Source organism: Heliangelus exortis, chromosome 3 (genome assembly GCF_036169615.1).
Source record: "Heliangelus exortis chromosome 3, bHelExo1.hap1, whole genome shotgun sequence".
Taxonomy (NCBI): Eukaryota; Metazoa; Chordata; class Aves; order Apodiformes; family Trochilidae; genus Heliangelus; species Heliangelus exortis.
The window spans coordinates 27,113,559-27,131,275 of record NC_092424.1 but is presented as its reverse complement, the minus strand read 5'-3'; the positions used below and the strand labels follow the sequence as shown (position 1 = coordinate 27,131,275).

General features: G+C 40.4%; 2 protein-coding genes across 4 annotated transcripts in view; one reads left to right on the top strand and one right to left on the bottom strand.

The window, feature by feature from the left end:
- CNIH3 (cornichon family AMPA receptor auxiliary protein 3) overlaps positions 1-441 on the bottom strand; it is a 69,775-nt gene extending 69,334 nt beyond the window's left edge. For both annotated transcript variants that reach the window (XM_071739750.1, XM_071739748.1), the window contains exon 1: positions 109-441. Coding sequence is in view for 1 of the 2 variants with exons in the window: in XM_071739748.1 (XP_071595849.1) it covers positions 109-134 (26 nt within the window). In the remaining variant the exon portion in view is untranslated. The remainder of the gene's footprint in view (positions 1-108) is intronic.
- A 174-nt stretch (positions 442-615) lies between these two features.
- Positions 616-17,717, top strand: part of WDR26 (WD repeat domain 26) — a 33,438-nt gene continuing 16,336 nt past the window's right edge. Inside the window, exons 1-8 of one of the 2 annotated variants that reach the window (XM_071739747.1) lie at positions 2,794-2,828; positions 3,077-3,176; positions 3,299-3,355; positions 9,941-10,077; positions 10,641-10,738; positions 11,646-11,802; positions 13,448-13,504; positions 16,731-16,869. In XM_071739747.1, coding sequence (XP_071595848.1) covers positions 2,809-2,828; positions 3,077-3,176; positions 3,299-3,355; positions 9,941-10,077; positions 10,641-10,738; positions 11,646-11,802; positions 13,448-13,504; positions 16,731-16,869 — 765 coding nt within the window. In that variant the 5' untranslated portion in view covers positions 2,794-2,808. Of the gene's footprint in view, positions 1,467-2,793; positions 2,829-3,076; positions 3,177-3,298; positions 3,356-9,940; positions 10,078-10,640; positions 10,739-11,645; positions 11,803-13,447; positions 13,505-16,730; positions 16,870-17,717 lie in introns of those variants that run through there. The other variant, XM_071739746.1, reaches the window with a different exon arrangement.

Sequence of the window (17,717 nt, the reverse complement as noted above, 5' to 3'; positions counted from 1 at the left end):
CCCTGTTCCTGGAAGACTGATAGCAAATTTTCCCCCTGCTTCCTTGCCAACGCATGCTGCGACCACAACAGAGACCAGCAGCGAACCTGAACCCTTCCAGTAACCAACCTGGCAACGACGGGATGCAACTTCATTGAACGTTTCTCCTTTTTTAAATAAAAAACATTGCTTCGCGAAGCCAGCGTTGCCCCCTTCCACCCGGTCACCTCCCAGGTGACAGGGATATCCGGTGTCGCCGAGACGTGTCAGGGTGGGGGGCTCTCACTCGCGCGTGCCCATTGAGCACCTCTTCGCGCCTCCACCATCGCATTTTGGTTTCAGTCCTGCCGGGCGCAGGCACGTGCCCCGGACCCCCCCGGAGACACCCACGGGCGGGACGCCTACAGCTCCCACAGGCGCTGGCGGACCCCTGCCCTGACAGGCGGGTGGGCGCGGCGCGGGGCAGCCAGCGGCAACCCCCAAGATCTCGGCGAGGCCCCAGCGGCTATCCCGGCGCCTGCCCCGCCGGCGCCCCCCGGCACCTATAGGGCCCATACCCCACCCCCAGCCCTGAGCGGCGGAAGTGTGTGTAGGGGGCAGTATAGGAATTTCCTGTGACGTCCTGGTCCGGACTCCATTAGGCTGCAATTGGGCTGAGAGGAGACAAACCCAGCGGGCAGCGAGAGGAGCGGGCCGGGCGCCTGGGGCTGCCGGGTGGGGGCTCAGGGCAGCGGCGGCCGCCATCGCCAGAGGGAGCCCCGAGCGGGCGGCGGCGCTGCCTCCGGGACCCCCGGGGGGCACAGGGTCCTGCTCCGCCTCCCCTCATCTCCGCCGTCCTCCGCCTCCCCCTCCTCGCCCCCCCGGCTTCCCACCACGGCCGCTCTCGGCGAGGAAACTCTGGCCTCCGCTTCCTCCTCCTCCGACTCGGACACCGGCGGAGCCTCCCCGCCCCCGCGGAAAAAAGCCCGGGCCTCCCCGGCGGCGGCGGTGGAGGGAGCAGGAGAGCCCGGGGCTTCCGCGGGCAGAGCAGGCCTCACCTCGTCCCAGTCCCCCTCGCTCCCCGCCGGGGTCGCCCCCGCCGCCGCCCCGCTCAGAGGCAGCAGCAGCGGCGTCGGCAGCGCTATGCAGGCCAACGGGGCAGGAGGGGGCCAGCAGCAGCAGCAGCCGCCGCCGCAAGGGCCTGCGGGCTCCGAGCTGGGCTGCCTGGGCGCCCAGAACGGCGAGGCCTCGGCGGGCACGGCCGCTGGTGACCAGCTGGCCCACGCCAACGGGCTGCTGCCCTCGGCCAACAACGGCGGCAGCAGCTCCGGTGGCCTCGGTGTCAATAACGGGGTGCCTGCCGCCGGGGTCCCCGGCCCGGCCGCCGCGGAGCTGGGGGGCAGCAGCGGCGGTGGCGGCAGCGCCCTGAAGAAGAAGAAACGGCTATCGCAGTCCGACGAGGACGTGATCCGGCTGATCGGGCAGCACCTCCACGGACTGGGCCTTAAGTAAGTGGCGGCGGCCGCGGAGACGGGGGAGGCCACGGTGGGCGTGAGGGAGCGCAGCCGCGGGGAGCGGAGGTGGGGCTCTTTCTCTCCCCCCTGGCCCGGTCGGGGCACCCTGACCGAAGGCCCTCTGAGGACCCCGCACATACGGCCCTCCATCCTCCTCTCCTCTCGCGGGGAGGGGACAGCAGGGTTCGGCGCAGGGTCTCAAGAGGCCGGTGGTCCCCCGGGAGGATGGGGAGCTGGGGCTGAGGGGAAAGGGACCTCCGACGGGGAACGGGGGGAAGGGGCGGTTTGGTAGCCAAACCGCCCCGTTGCAGCCTGGTAGTACCCCAGCGAGGAGAGGCCAGCGCCTGGTTGCGAGGCAGGGCAGTGGGGCTGGCCCAGTCGCAAAAAAAATGGAGCCGGAGATGTATTTTCCAAGCCTGTGCCGGTCAGCTCGGTGCCTGCGAAGGGACAGGCCGGGAGCTTCCTCTGCAAGGGATGGCAATATGGAAGTCGAGTTGCACACCGATAAGGGCAGATCAATACGGATGTGTTAGTGGGGGAGAAGTTACCTGGTAAACATAATGGGGCCGCAACTGGGAGGGGGTTGGGGGTGGGTGGGGGTGGTGTGGCGGGCGGTTTTTTGCATATGAGCTCCAGAATTGGGCTTGTCAGCGGGGAGGAAGCAGGCGCAAACTAAACTGCCACTTAAATAGGCTGTTCGGTTTCACTCTGAAAATATTGCTGTAAATGGTGAAGGCCTCTGCAGATTAGTTCTGGACACAGTTTTTTTTATAGTAATCTTACCTGTAGACTACAAATGAATGTTCAATCTCTTTCTTAAAATCAGAATAAGGAAAATTATTTCCCAGTGGAGATGAGGATGACTAAAAATTCTAATCATAACACTCGTTTTGCTAAAGGCAACACGTCATGATTTTGGAAAGAGGGTAGAGAAGTCCTGTAAAGTCTTCATGTAGCTACCGCAAAAGAAGTCTTCAAAACACTCTGGAATGGGTCAATTATATGGAACACAGAGAAAATAAATTGCCTCTGACACAAGAGGCAAATTTTCAGCAGCAGACAACTCGTGACTGTTCATAGATGACACCACAGTAAATAAGCTATTTTTAGCATAAAAGGGGGAGGACTATAGGTTCATGATTTTATTTGTTTTATTTTAAGGAATCAGTCTTTCAATACGTGATGAAGAAAAAGTTAGGCTTGTTGCAGATGTAGTGACTCTCTGTGTTCTATTATGGGGTGGGGGGGAGGGAAGGGGCGGGCAGGGGATGATAGCCAGTAGCTAACAGCTTTCTAGTCTGTATCTTCCTTCATGAAGTTTATCTTCTGTGCAGGGATGGCTGTTTGTGGTGGCTGGTAAGTCACATACTTTATGGTATTTCAGCAAAGCTTTCAAGTTCATGGACAACTTGCTTTAGATATAGGTAGCTGTTTACATGTTTCAGGCAAATGAGATAGTCTTTTTGGACAAGCATCTGAATCTGATCATAGTATTCTTACTTTAATAAAGTTACTTTTAAATATGGTTAACTGTTATCATAGCAGGCGGTATATTTGTGAGGGTAAAACTGGTCAGGTTTTTTTACACTGTATCTCTCCTGCAGCCAGACTGTTGATCTTCTCATGCAAGAGTCAGGATGTCGTTTAGAACATCCTTCTGCTACCAAATTCCGCAATCATGTCATGGAAGGAGAATGGGATAAGGTAACGTAGGGCTTATAGGACTGTATTAACCACTGTTTAAATTTATAGTATCTGTGAGAGAATTCAAAATCCATCCTCCTTATGTACTTTTTTGTTTTGTTTTCTTATGCTGATTTCTGCAGGCAGAGAACGACCTGAATGAACTTAAGGCCTTAGTGCATTCTCCGCATGCAATTGTGGTAAGAGGCACACTTGAACTCTTTCAGAACTGTATAGTTAGACTAGTTGTAGTGGTGTAATCTTTCACTATGGAGTTGGTTGTCCATAGTTCTTGCTTTCTTTTTTGTTTGCTGTAGGCAGCTTTTATGCTATCGCAAATGTCATACTAATGTGAACTTTTTGATTCCTTTCTAGAGTGAGAGATAGGAAGTCCAAAAGCATTGAGGCTAATATGTGGTACATTGAATGTTTAAACTTTGAACGTACTTAACAGAAAAAATATAAATCCTAGGCCTTAAAATAGGTCAGCTTCTGTAGAAATGGCCTATGTTGAATGTGAATTTCAAACCTGAAATATTTCTCACAGTCTCTGTGTTTGTGTGAGTGATGTCTTCTTGAGGGAAGAGAAGCTTAGAAATAAAGAAGAGTAATAGTAATATGGAGTTGGCATTGTAATAGCACATTACAAGTATATGGAGGCTGCTGTAGCGCATGAACAATACTGTTGTTTTTCCAGATGGCTTCTAAAGGGCAAATGCATTTGTGTTTCTGTTTGGGATTTTATTTGGATCTTTTTCTCTGGCTTTTTCTTGAAAGATGAACCTAGAAATAAAAGGTTGGTAGATCCTGTGACTTGGCAGTTACAGTATGTGTAATTCAGATTTTGTTTAGTTTGAGGAAAGTATTTCCTTGATTTTTCTATCTCAATATGAAAATGATTACTTAGCTCTTCAAATTGCTTGTTCTGTTGTGTTTGAGCATTTATTTTAGTGACATGAAGTTAGAACAACTAAGGTCACTTGGGAAGAAAACAGCAGCAAGGCTTTTTGAAGTGTCTGGCTGTAAACAATGGAGAATCAGCTGATGGCTGCTTAGCTCCACTTCTAGCTGATTCATTTGTTGTCAAGACAATTTCCTGTCTGGTGGGGGAGGGAGAGAAAGGAAGAACAGGAAGTGAAGTAGGAAAAACAGATGTTTAACAAAACATCAGAGGGTAGGTGAGGGAAGGTTACATTCTATTCTCTTAATTTGGTCAATGCTTGGCACCTGTTATTTAGACTAGTAGTTCACTGTCTCTTTTCTGAAAGACTTGAGGTAGGTAAGACTTGCTGTTAAAACAGTTTGGAATATTGCATGCAGGTCTCAATAGTTCATGGAAACTGAAAATAGGAAACCACTGTATTTGAGTATGAAAGGTAATTTGAGGCAAATTTTCTCATGTTTCTTCTGAAGTTACCAAGTTTCTCTGTATTATTCAAGTGTTTTACACGTCTGGGAGTCAAGAGGTTTAACTGAATATTAATGTTGGAGAGCTTAACTTGAGGAGAAAGAGGACTCTTCCCTTCTGTTGTTTTGGAGGGCTCTGAAATCATGCTCTTACTTAATGTTGATGCCTAACTGCTTGAATAAAACTTGGTGCAATAAAAATACTTGGTATAGACTGAACTTTACTAAGTTAAAACAAATATTAAATTTTTATAAATAAATACATATTTTGCAAATACTAAATATTTAAATATTAAACCAAATATTAACTGGGATTTTTGTTACTGTTTTTTTTTTTTTAAAGTTGTTTGGATTTGTGTAAAACAGATAACAGTATTAAATATCTCAAATATGTTAATAAGAAAGTACTGATTTGCAAGGATAAATTGAGCGTATGCGTGCTCCATTGCATGTGCAGTCTCCACCTCCTTCCCTGCCTGGCTGTTTTGTACATGGTTGAGAGTCTGGGTGGGTATTAGTGTAGTCAGCTCCTGGAAAACTAGTAAAAGACCATTACAGGTAAGGAGGAATGCTTTGTGCTCTGTAGGTAATTCTAATTCAGGCTCCAACAAAGTCAGAGCTAATGATGATAAATATCTTATTACGGAAAATCCAAACACTATGCTGCTTCAGTTAACTCTTAAAACCAGAAAATTAGATTTTGAGTTTCCTGACTCCAGAGTTGTGACTCATACTGTGTGAATAGATGTTTAAAAAATGAGTGAATACAAGAAGAATGGGTACCTTAAAGTTTTCCTGGACAAAATGACCAAGATATATAGCTGCTTTTGAAATTTCTGGTCACTGAAAAGCTAATGCATATATTTTTAAAATTCTACTACTGTTTTAATTACTTTATTTCTATAAAGTGTTGTGAGTTCTACAGGAGGTGAAATGGCTGACTTTAGTTGGTAAACTTTTGATGCTGTGTACTGACATCTTGGAAGGAAGGGAGACAGTATGCTTATTTCTGTTTTTATCAACACAACTGAATCCTGTATTATATGTGATTAGTCACCTGTACTTTTCCAGCATGTAAGACACAGCTGTCTTGAAACAGACTGTAGGAAAACTTTGTAATTATTTCAAGCATGTTATTTTTCCTTGAGTAACACTTAGAAAGTATCAGATTGAAGCCAGCTCGAGGTTTTGCTTACTTCAGGGCTATTCAGGCATCCTGTATCAGCTATATCAGCTATCTTAGGTGACTTATTAAACCTAGAAACGAATCTGAAGATTATTCTTCTGTAGTCATCTAGAGTGTACTTTCTAATACTCTTTATTTTAGTTTACTTAAAGGGGGCTTTCCCTCAGTTCTGGAAGTATACAGCCACCACAGCAAGCAATACAGTAAAAAAAGTTGTGTCATTTAAGCAAAGTGCTCCACCTGCCTGCATGGTGTCCCTCTTGCTGCCAATGTGAAGGGCAGTTCCCTGTTGGAATGAATTACTCATTAAGTGGTTGAAGCTTTGTTAACTTCTATACATATATTTATGTATCAGATTTTGTGTTCAGGTTGGATGTTTTTTAAGTGTTTTTATCAGTGTTTTAGAAGACTATCAAAGTAGTAACAAGTACAAAATAATGAAAACCAGGATCTTGGTTCTGCAGGCAGATGGCTACTGTATTGAGTTTGTCCTGAAACATCAGCTGATAATTTCAGTCTGTCTTTCTTTTGTTGCCTTTACTTTGAAGATTTACTTATGACAGCAGTGTTACTTATTTTTTGAATTCTTGGTACAGTAATAAAACAGTTCTGTAGTTTGTTTAGATCTGCCGGTTAAAAATAACACAAAAATCTAATCCTGAAGTTAGTTTGTTAAGCATTTTAGTGTTCTGAACCCCTGAAGATTTGCTACTGTAACAAGTGATCAAAATGGCCCAATTTATTGACTGTGGTGGGAAGTTTGTCCTGTTACTTTCATGATTGTGTTGCTGAGGCTTTCACCTTCACTTACCTGGTGCTGGTTAATCATGGCACATGCAGAACTTCTTAGAATTTTAAGATTCTGCCAGAGGCTTTCCTACTAATGATTAGAACAGTGACAGAGTAAAACACTAGTCATTAGTGTTAGTAATAGAAGGCTGTAGTTTGGAGAAAGCAAAATGCTAATAGTATACACATCAAAACAAACAAGACTAAAAACCCTGTGAAGCCATTAACTCCCTAGTTTTGCCCCAAGGTGATCAGAGGTTTAACTTGCACTAAAATAATAACTTGTAGAAACAACAAAGTAAAACACTTTATCCTCACCTTCTCTGTAGAGCTGAAAGAGAGGATGAAGTCTTAATAGCTAAACAAAACCAGCCTGACTGCATACTGAAACTATTGTACTGCATTCTTTCAGGGGTCCTACAGGGTGAAGACTGTGATATAAGCTAAGTGATGGTGGTGTCTGGATTTAAAGTGTTCAGCAGTAAAGAGAGTGATGCTAAATTTCCATTGCAAACATTGAGATGATAATAACAAATCCCAGGCACTTCTGTTACATTGTAAATGGTATAATTTGGATTATGATAGTTTTTATTTTCCTTGTTTGGAAGGCAGCTAAAAAATAGGGAGATTTGAGTAAGCTGTTGTACTGAGTGCATTGTGTAAGATTAGTTTTATACTAGTTCTGTTCTACTTAAATCCCAGGGTTTGTGCTTTTACTTTACAGTTCTTAATATTATAAACACTTCTCTTCTAGAAGAGTTTTTGGGTTCTAGAAGAGATTATGTACTCAAAATGGTCTTGTCTACCACGAGAAGAGGATATTGGAAGTAATATAACAGTACTGTTAGCAGGGCATATAAGTGTTGAGAGAAAATTAAGACAAAATTCAGTCATTCAGTGAAATCTGTTTGTCAGCAGTGTCAGTAGTTACACAGTAACGTGGCGGGGGGCTGTGAGTGTCCTGAGATAAATTACTTGAAATATGATGTCACTGGAGTGTGACTTCTGCCTTAAGAAGGCTGTATTCATGCCATTGTTAGAATATGCTGCAGAGCAAGTTTTGGCACATTTATCAAAATAGCTTAGGAAATCACTTTAATTTCCCTATCAACACTTTACGATAGTTCTACCTTTTGCTATAGATAAGTTACAGTTTAAAACTGCTTATCTCTTATGCTGATTCTCCATTATGTTAACAGTAGACTCTTGCATAAAATGTACAGTACTATATTGTTCTGGAAGCTTTTATACTCTGAATGTGCCAAAGTCACACGTGATGACTTTTTTTTTTTTTTTAATGAAATACTTAATATACTTTCTAATCTAAAACTGAAGTTTTACCTCTTCGGGTAACTTGACAACAGCATTCTGTTTGTTAGTGTTCCTGTTATGCTTCCACTGGAATTGTCAGAACTGGTGTTATGAAAACTGGGTTGTTTTTTTTTTTTTGCGGGGGGGGGGGGAAGATCTGCTCTTTTTACTTTTTCTCCCTAAAGAAATTAAATCAACATGCCAAATCCTGAAAGAAGGGAGCGAGAAAGTTAGTAGATATAGATATGATTATCATATTTAAGGAAAGATGATATAAATCAAATAAATATTATATGCACTGAATGGAGAACTAGAGGTATTATAGTTTTCATTACTAAGTGGAAATACTAGAGTATTTTTTATGTAATGAATATCATCAGTGTGAAGTGACCAAGAAGAGTAAAATATAGTATGTGATTACTACCTGAGCACTTCTATGCATCTTTATGAGCACATCCAGCTAAGAGAGGAAGGTCTTACACCTCCTGCTGCTAGTATATAAGCAAACAGTGTGAGGTCTGCTGGCCTACTGCATGGAACCAATCACTGATGTTGTAAATAACTTTTTTGTTTGTTTTCTAAATGTCAGAACACCAAAAAATGTCATCTCACCTGGAAAAACTGTACAGTGATGCTCTAACAATTCCAAATTCAAATAAAGATGTGGATAGGGAATGTAATATGGGTTTGCCTGTCACATAGAGGATAACAGTACTACTACAGACATGTTTGAACATAAAACACCTTTACTGTGTAATGTTTTACACTTCTCAAAGATGTGTAGTGAGTTAGTAACACTGTGTGCAGAAACTATTAATTTGAAGAATTGTGCATGTCTGGAAGCTAAAACTGATTTATGTTTTAAGTTTGGATTTTACCTATAGTAAGCCTTACACTTTCGTGTAAGCTTTAGTAGGACAGCAGCATCTTAAATCTCTGGATGATCCCTCTACTTAAGGAGGCTAGCACTGTGTTGGAAACTGAGTAAACATTGACCAAATATGATCATGAAGACCGTGAGGTGCCCGAGGTCTGACAAAGCAAAGGAAACCAGTGATTGAACTGGCGGTGTATTTACTAGAAAAGTAAATGTAATTTGCTATCCTTGATCTCTCTGTTTTTCACTGATGTATATAAGAACATACATTTTTCTCTTTAACCTGGTGAATTTTGCTGACCGGAAAGATCTTTTTATCTCTTATAAATGCTAGCAGTAAAGGAGATGTACAAACACAGAATAGTATGTTTCATCCAGAAACAACTAAAATGTGTATCTAATAAATAGATTATTAAAAGAATTATAGAAGCATTGAGTTTTTGAATGTAGTAAATGGATTCCGGATTATTTTTTTTTTATCTACATACACTTGTTAGAATAGCAGGCTTGATTTTTTATTTTTATTTTTTTTTTTAATGAAATAGAAAAAAACATGTAAGATGCAAGTAACACTATGAAATAGTAATGATTATTTCTGAGAAGGGAAGTGATTCCAAAATACAGGAAGCTATTTCATCTTTAATCCTGAAAAATGATACAACACTCAAGGAAAACAACTTAACATGGAACTATAAAACAAAACCTCAGGGAGTGTCAGTTGGTTATTTCTGTATGTTACAAAGCTATGCAAACAATCCTTGTCAGCTCCTCTGTAAGAAATATGAGAGCTTCTTAAGCTGACCTGCTGTGTTCTGTGCTCTCATGCAGTCTTAAATATGTGACTAACTGCTTTTTGGTGCTTCTACTGATAGAATGTAAGATTGGGAAGCATATTTAATTCCGGGTTTGAAGGATGGCAACTGAAAAGAGAGTGAGTAGGAAAACAGTACAAGTTGAAGGGGGGGGGAGGGAAATCTGAGAAATGAGGGAGGAAGATACTTTAAGCCCCATAATAATGAGAGGAAGAAAATTAACGGGTAACTGCTGCAATGTTGCTGAAAACCCAGCAAAAAGAAACTGAGTAATGAAACATTACATACAGCTGTATTTCTGAAGGGCATAGTAGAATGGTTTCTACTGTTCTGTTTAGGCTCAAACGTTTTCTGAAACTTCAGTCAACCTTTTTCCCCTGACTGCTGCTTTCTGTCATGTCAGAGGATGAAGTTTTTGCTGCTGCAGCAGAAGTACCTGGAATACCTGGAGGATGGCAAGGTCCTGGAGGCACTTCAAGTTCTACGCTGTGAACTGACTCCTCTGAAATATAATACAGAACGTATTCATGTCCTCAGTGGGTAAGTGTTTGGGATTGGGGAGCTTTTTTTGGTGGAATTTTCTAAAGAATTCTATAGCTTTTGATAGAGGATGCTACAACATCTCAAATTGTATAAAAGCTGTTCTCCCATTGATCAATAAACTGTAGTGAGATATGCAAAAATTTTGAGTGTAAACTGTTCAGTAGTCGGTATTCTGTTTCAGATGCCTGAAAACAACCTAATTGTTGTTAATCATACTAGAACCTGAACACATACAAATGCATGGTCATCCAGTCTTGAGAATCACTAGCCTGTTAGCTTGTAATTGAATAAGTAGATTATTATAGTCTGCTTTCTTCTTTGATGAAGATGTTTTTACCTTCCCTAAAATCCGTGTGGCTTTTTTTCTGTTGCAAATTTGTAGATGTTTGTTCTGAAGATGTCTGTTTTTGTGAAATTGTTCCTTGCCTTTTTTCCCATCAGTCTCAAGCTTAAACCACCTGTTTCCAGTTCATTAAGAATGTTATACATCATGCTTTAAAGTGAAAAGAATGATTCCAGAAAGACTTGGTCTGTTGGTGCGTGTGCGCTTTTTTACACAGGTATCTGATGTGTAGCCACGCAGAAGACTTGCGTGCAAAAGCAGAGTGGGAAGGGAAAGGAACAGCTTCCAGATCGAAACTTTTGGACAAACTCCAGAGTAAGATGTTTTAGTGTTTAGAATTTATTCCTGCCTGTGTAAATACAGTACATCTTACATAATGATGTATCCCAGGGAACTGACTTTAACTGCATTTGCCAATTGTTGTTTGTGTATTTCTTGGTTAATGGGGATGCCATTTCACTTTAGTCTTCTGTATCTAATATTTTGCTGACTTGGATAAACTATTTGGAATAGCAGCTCTTATTTCTTAGCTCTACTGTGTGCAGTCATAATACAACTTGGTGATTAAAATGTGCAGTTTGGGGTGGGAGGAGAGTGTTTGGTAACTGCCAGATATATTGAAAGGCTGAAACTTAATGTGGCCTTGTCACCACTGGAGATACTAGTGCTGTTTGATAAAGGTCTCAGACTTTGCTAAGAAGTGTGGTTTCTCCTTTCTCTTTCTTGTGGCTCTTGTAATACTATGGATCAAAGTTGTAAAACCCATGGTATTCTTTAATTTGATAGTGTTAATGGAGAATTCTTTAAATGAACACAACTGATACTATTTAGAATTTTTCAGATTTTGTTCAATACTGGGCTTTGAGTTAGCTTGTGTAAATTAGCTTGTGGTTATTGGCCAGGGCAACATCTACTATAACTACAAATACCTTGCATGCATCTCTGGTTTCCAGAAGTTTGTTTCTAATTCCAGATGTATAGCTGTAAATTTGATTGTCTGTGTGCACTTTTTTCTAGTAGCTTTTAATCTTTACTCATTAATATCTCTTCCAAAAGCACTAATCAAAATATGCTCTTGTAACTTGATTTTGATATCTCTTTTTTTTTTTTGTTTTGTTTTGTTTGTTTGTTTTTTGGTTTTTTTTTTTTTTTTTTTTTTTTGTTGGTTGGTTTTTTTGTGTGTTTTGTTTTGTTGTTTGTTTTCTTAATCACTTCTTTAAAGCATACCTACCCCCATCAGTGATGCTTCCTCCAAGGCGTTTACAGAACCTGCTACGTCAGGCTGTGGAGCTACAACGGGACCGGTGCCTATATCATAATACCAAACTAGATAGTAATCTAGATTCCGTCTCACTGCTAATAGATCATGTTTGTAGTAGGTAAGACACCCTTGTGACTTTTAAGATGGGCAACGTTTTTTTCTTTGTCTTTTAAAATAATCTGATTGTACTAACTGTTACAGGGAACATGAAAATTATTCTGAATTGGTTTAACAGAATTTGACTGGTTAAAGACAGTTGTCATTAAATTAATAGTTGGAGGGAGTAGAAAAGGTGTGTGTAAGAGACTTTGGTAGCTGGATATGTGGTAATGAGGTAAGACTGAAACTTCAAAATTTCAATCACGTGGGTATGAATAGAATATATTATGATGCTAATCCTTTGCCACATGCTTCTTGTAATTCTGGACAGTTGGTCTGTTTATTTATCAACACATATTTGATGTGTTTTTTCACTGGAGAATAGTATATTGCTTATCCAGGCTGCCTTCCAGCTTGCTGGAATGCAAAAAGTCTACTGAAGCATACTTTATGAAGTTAACTTTCAGTTTCAACTTTTAGTAGTGGAAAGAGAAGCGCAAAAGTAAGACACAAAGGTTAAAACAGAGTAGAAATGTGCAATAGACATTTGGTGTACATAATATATAATATGGATGATGTAAAGAACTATTCACAGATTTGTAAGGTAGTAAGAATGAATGTCTCGTAGCTGCATAGTAGCTCTTAAGACTGCCTAGATAATTTTTACAAAACAGATGCTGCTTCTGAATTTACAAAATGCCATATTCTAGAAGATGTATGAAGCGTGAAGATGTTAGTTTGCATGTAACGAATGGCTCACTTGAGTGTTTTCCTCAAGCAGCAGAACTCAGTGAAAGACATAAAAACTCAGTGTACTATTTATGGAAAGCTGCTGTGCCTGGTTTAATAGGGAATGAAGGCGAGGATAGGTAGAAAAAAAGGGCTGAAGGTGATACCCTTTTTTGTTTGCTCATGTAGCAGTCTAGTGCTTGGGCGTATGGTGGAATTTTTTTTCATGCTAGGGTTGGTTAGCTGTACTGATAAACTTGCTTATAGAAACTTTCTGAACTCAGCTGTTCTGACTTGTCTTCTTGAGTTACTTGGAATCGGTTTCTAAAGGTGCAGACTTCCCTAGTACTTCACTGTAGCCATCTTAAGGTTCAGTATCATTGGCACTTCATCTATTCAAGTAACTTTTTCAGGCTCTTGTCTAGCTTGCAGTTTTGTTACATCACAGCCTTGAAGCAGTTTTGCATGTGTGCATGTGGACATTTGACTGTTCCCCATTTTATGAGCTATTGGAAATTATTAGATACTGGAATTGTGGCTTCTCAGCTTCAGAAGTGAGTCTTAAAATAATGGAAAGAGATAAAATTATAGCAATTTTACAAGTCCATAAATAACATTGTATGTTATTCTTTGGCATGCAAGCCAACTGGAAAGAGCATGATTTACTGAAAGACTAGTTTGAGCTGAATATAAAAGATGCTGTGTGCAACAAATCTGGACTTGAATTTCACCCATCTGGACATAAGTTTGGCCATAGGTTTGGTGATGTTATGTTTTGTTTTTTCCACCAAGTGTGGTCTTTCCTAAGCTTGCCTATTTGGTATGTACACATATTTACATACTCATGACTACTTCAGTTCCAAAAAAAAAACCCACTTCAAAATCAAGGCTTCCATTCTGTCCTCAACTCAACCTATTGTACCTACCTATTGCAGGGGTCTGAGATCAGTATGTGGTCCTCTGTACGTGCTGCTATGCTTGGGCATAATGAGGTGAGTTAAAGACAGTGGAAGCCAAATTTTGATTATAAACTGAGAGATGTGACAGTAGTTTTTGTACTGCTTAAAAACAGAACACTGACAACTTTCCCTTTTTTAAGTTGGAACTAATCTGTTTTGGACTTCTTGCAATACTTGAATTTCACTAATAGGTAAAATGTTTAACTAAAACCTAATCACTTTATAGGAGTGGGAGATAAGAGGGAGATACTGCTACGAGTCTTGTACCTGAGATTTTGATAATAGAAGATTAATGCTCTTGGTGTTTTTTGTTTTGGGGCCCTCAGCCTAGTTGTGTGTTTTATTGGGTTTTTGTGTTTTTGTTGTTGGTTTGGACTTTTGCCCCCTGGAGTTCTTTTGTCTTAATTTCATGAAAATGAACTTCAGTCTGAATTTACAAACAGTGAAGCCCAAATGAGAGGTGAATGCTGATTCTTTTTTGATAGTAGTATTAATGTAAAACTTTTTTTTTAAAAAAGAGCCATTGTTGAAGTTTTCAAGTCTCCTGTTGTATGTACAGGGAATAAAAAAAGTATCTGGTGTTGTATTTACAGATGTTCAAAATTCTAAATAAAACAACAGATATTTATTAGATACTTTGAGTATGTGAACAACATTATTCTGTGCTGAACACAAGAATGTGTATTGAAATACTTCAGGTAAAGAACCTTTGAGCTACAATAATATTTAATTACTAAAATCAGAAACTGTTGGATGACTAGTTTTGGTTTCTTGTTTCAAGACCTCTGCAATTCCCTTCAGCAGAAGGGTTATTTAAAGTATACTTTGCTATCTGTGAAGTCAGACTTAGTGGACTGTGTATTTCATTAAGTGAAGAGAACTTTTTGTGAGCGTGCTCTGATCTAGCTGAATTGTAAATAGCATAATTCACTGTTGGGGATGTGTCTGCAGCAGCTTTATCACTGTGCCTATTACCCTTTTTAGGAACCTAAAGGCCACCTTACTATGAAAATTGTGTACTCCTGCATTATATGGCTTGCTTTTCGTGTCTAGAAAACCTTGGCTGCTTTTCTTAGGCTTTGAAATACAAATTGCTATTATTCTTTAGAATATATATTTTTAAATCAAATATGCTGAAAAGTTTTTTGTGGGACACTTGTGCCTTGTGTAAGTTACAGACAAAGATTCTTTCAGCTTCTAGGCAACTACTGAGGGAAAACATTAACTTACTAGAGCATAGCTAAATAGTAATGGGTCACTCTTCCTGTGTGTGTACCTGTGTAAGGGTTTGGCTACCTCCTTCTGGACTTCAAGGAAAACAGTCTCTCATGGGTGGGGCTTTTTACCTTGGGTTCAGTGTTGTTCCAGTTGCAGCTAGACAGTTCTTGGTAAGCTTAGAGCAGGAGCAGAACAGACTTGTATTTTTCTATCAACAATTAAGTACATACCTAAAGAAGCTGACTGTGAATCTGTATACTTACATTCTGTTTATCTTCCTCTACCATAACACAGGAAATAGGGATGTATGGTTATTTAGTCCTGCCTGTTAGTCTCGAAGCATGGATTAGGAAGCATCTTCTAGTAAAAGAAAACTGATTGAGAGGGTGTAGATACTCTGTTGAGCATAACTTTTTTTAGCTTCTGGTAAGAAGTAGTTTTTCAAGTGTCTGTAAGCCTGGCTACCACAGAACTGTATTTTTAAACACAAATTCAAAGCAAGTAGGGTTTTTAGGGCGGTTTATCTCCAGTGGTAAGTACAACTGCACATTCACAGAGACTGCTGTTACATTATGTCAAAATGTATCAGTCTGGGCAGACTGAAAACCAGAGGACAGAATTGCTGTCCTCTGCCGCTCCTCCACCCTCCCAAGGGAAGGTAAGAGGGGAATAAGGACAAGAGACTTGGAAATGAAAACTGAAGCAGGTTTACTAGAAGAGGGGAAAGGCAGTAATGTATGGAATAAGGAACAAATACACAACCTGATGTAGGTGATCACAGGGATAGGTGCCTGAGGGCCCTTTGCAGCAGGGCCACCTCAGGAGAGGGATCCATGGCTCTTCCCAGTGCCCCATGGATGGGGACTCTGAAGAGCACATGGTGAGCTGGTGGTAAAGTGCAAGGGAACAGCAGTGAAGCAAGTAGCAGGTGCAAAAGAGAGCAGGCCTCTGCTCTTCCTGACTTTCTATAGAGTATGGACAGGAAATGGGAGGGAATATTGACCCCCCTCTGTTCTGCATCTCTTGAATCCCTCGGGGTCCTAAAGACACTCTCTTTAGGTCCATGTGCTGGTACTAAAAACTATCCCGGTCCACTCAAACCGTGACACATTTGTACTCCTCTGTTCCATTAGAATTGTGTTGCTCTGTTGCACTGAGCACCATAAAAACTCAGCATAAGACTAAACCATTTCAGGATCCCTGCAGTTCAAGAAAAAATGTCTGCAGTTAGAGGCTACCTTTAAGTGAATCTGAACAATGAACTTGTAGTCACTGCAGTATTGCTTCTAAAAGTCAATCTACTGTAAATGCCTCCATTTAATTTAGCTATCAAATTTTTATACGGTGGGCAAGCTGTAAATAAAATTTTTCTTCATTTCTTACCTAACTTAGTATTTTGACTGTTAGCTTTTCCTCAGTGTGTAACTAGAAGTTTAAATATTAGCTCTAGAGAAATGTTTGACTCTTCTCCCTCAGTAGTTTATGGTATTATATCTTGTTTGATAACTTAATGTTTTACAAAATAACATTTCATGAGGGAAAAGGGATCAAGTTGAAAGCTCATGAAAGTATGTTAGTTGTGTTTAGCTGTTGTTTGTGGTACTCTGCAAAGTAAATGAAAAGTAACAAAGTGAAGGCAACCTAACTTACTGCACAATCATATTTAAAAAAAATTAATAAAGGAATAACCCTGTTTCAACTTTTATGTAATAATCACTTGTAAATATTTGGCAAGATATAGCTAAGTGAGTTAGGTACTTACAAAAACATTACATGTGAATAAAACAATGCACAAGCATTGCACGTAGGGTTCAAAGAGGTTTGAACTCCAGTATTTTCTATATATCACACACGATAGTATGTAACAAGCTGCTAACACTCCTACTGAGGTCTGTTTTATTCCAAGTTACATAAAAGCATGAAAGTTGTCTGGTATTGCATTTAAATAAGTTTGGTTTAGTTTTTACTAGCTGGAATTAAGAAAAAAATTATCTTACTGCTTTCTTATTAATCTAATTAATACATTTCTTTCTTTTCCCAGGAAACAGTTCCCATGCTATACACAGCAGATACTAACGGAGCACTGTAATGAAGTGTGGTTCTGTAAATTCTCCAATGATGGCACTAAATTAGCAACAGGATCTAAGGACACAACTGTTATTATATGGCAGGTTGATCCGGTAAGTGTGCAAAGTGTTAAAATGTATGTATGTAAAAGGCTGAAGAATGCTGTCTGTGTAAGTTAGCAAAGGAGGGTGCTGAAAAGCTCATGCCTACAGGCTTGAACAGTTGGCTGCTTTGGGGCAGGAATTGGGTGCCTCTAAGCAGCACCATGGGTCAGAGCCTGCTGGTGCCCTTGTGGGGAGCTTCTTAACTTGAAGGCCTTGAGAGACATTGGGTGAGAGTGGAAGGAGCATGACAGTGAGGAACCTCTATTCTAAATCACTCTTATTAAGGGTACTTCTGTTCTTTGTATGTCACTAACCCCTTTCTTGCTATCCTGTTATTACTAGTATACTTGGATTTAAATACTTTATTTCTGAGTAATAAAACGGTATCTGCTAAAGTGAAGTTGGTATACTGCTTCATGAAGATTTAAACACTTGTCATAACCTGCTGACATGCAAGTATAACCATCCATTTTCTTACAGACTTAGCTTTTGATACTAAAATGTGGCACTGTTCCTCTTATGAAATATCCTATAGCTACAAGACTTGTTTTTCCTAGCCATATCTATTCTTATGTAAATAAAAACAGTAAGCAGTGAATCTGAGACTGTTTTTTCGACTGGAAGAAGTAATATGAAAATATGTTCATATATTTTATAAGAGGTGGAATTGAACTGTGAATTGAAAAGTGTGAATAAGGTTTGACACAAAGTATTGGAGTTGTTAATGCTTGTAAAACAGGATCAGAAGTAAAAGTCTTACACTTCCTAATCACAGAACTGTGAACTGGTATGCTAAGTGAAAGACAAAAGGTTTTTGCAGTTCTGTGCTGGCTTTGAGTAGCATTTGAGAGCTGAAC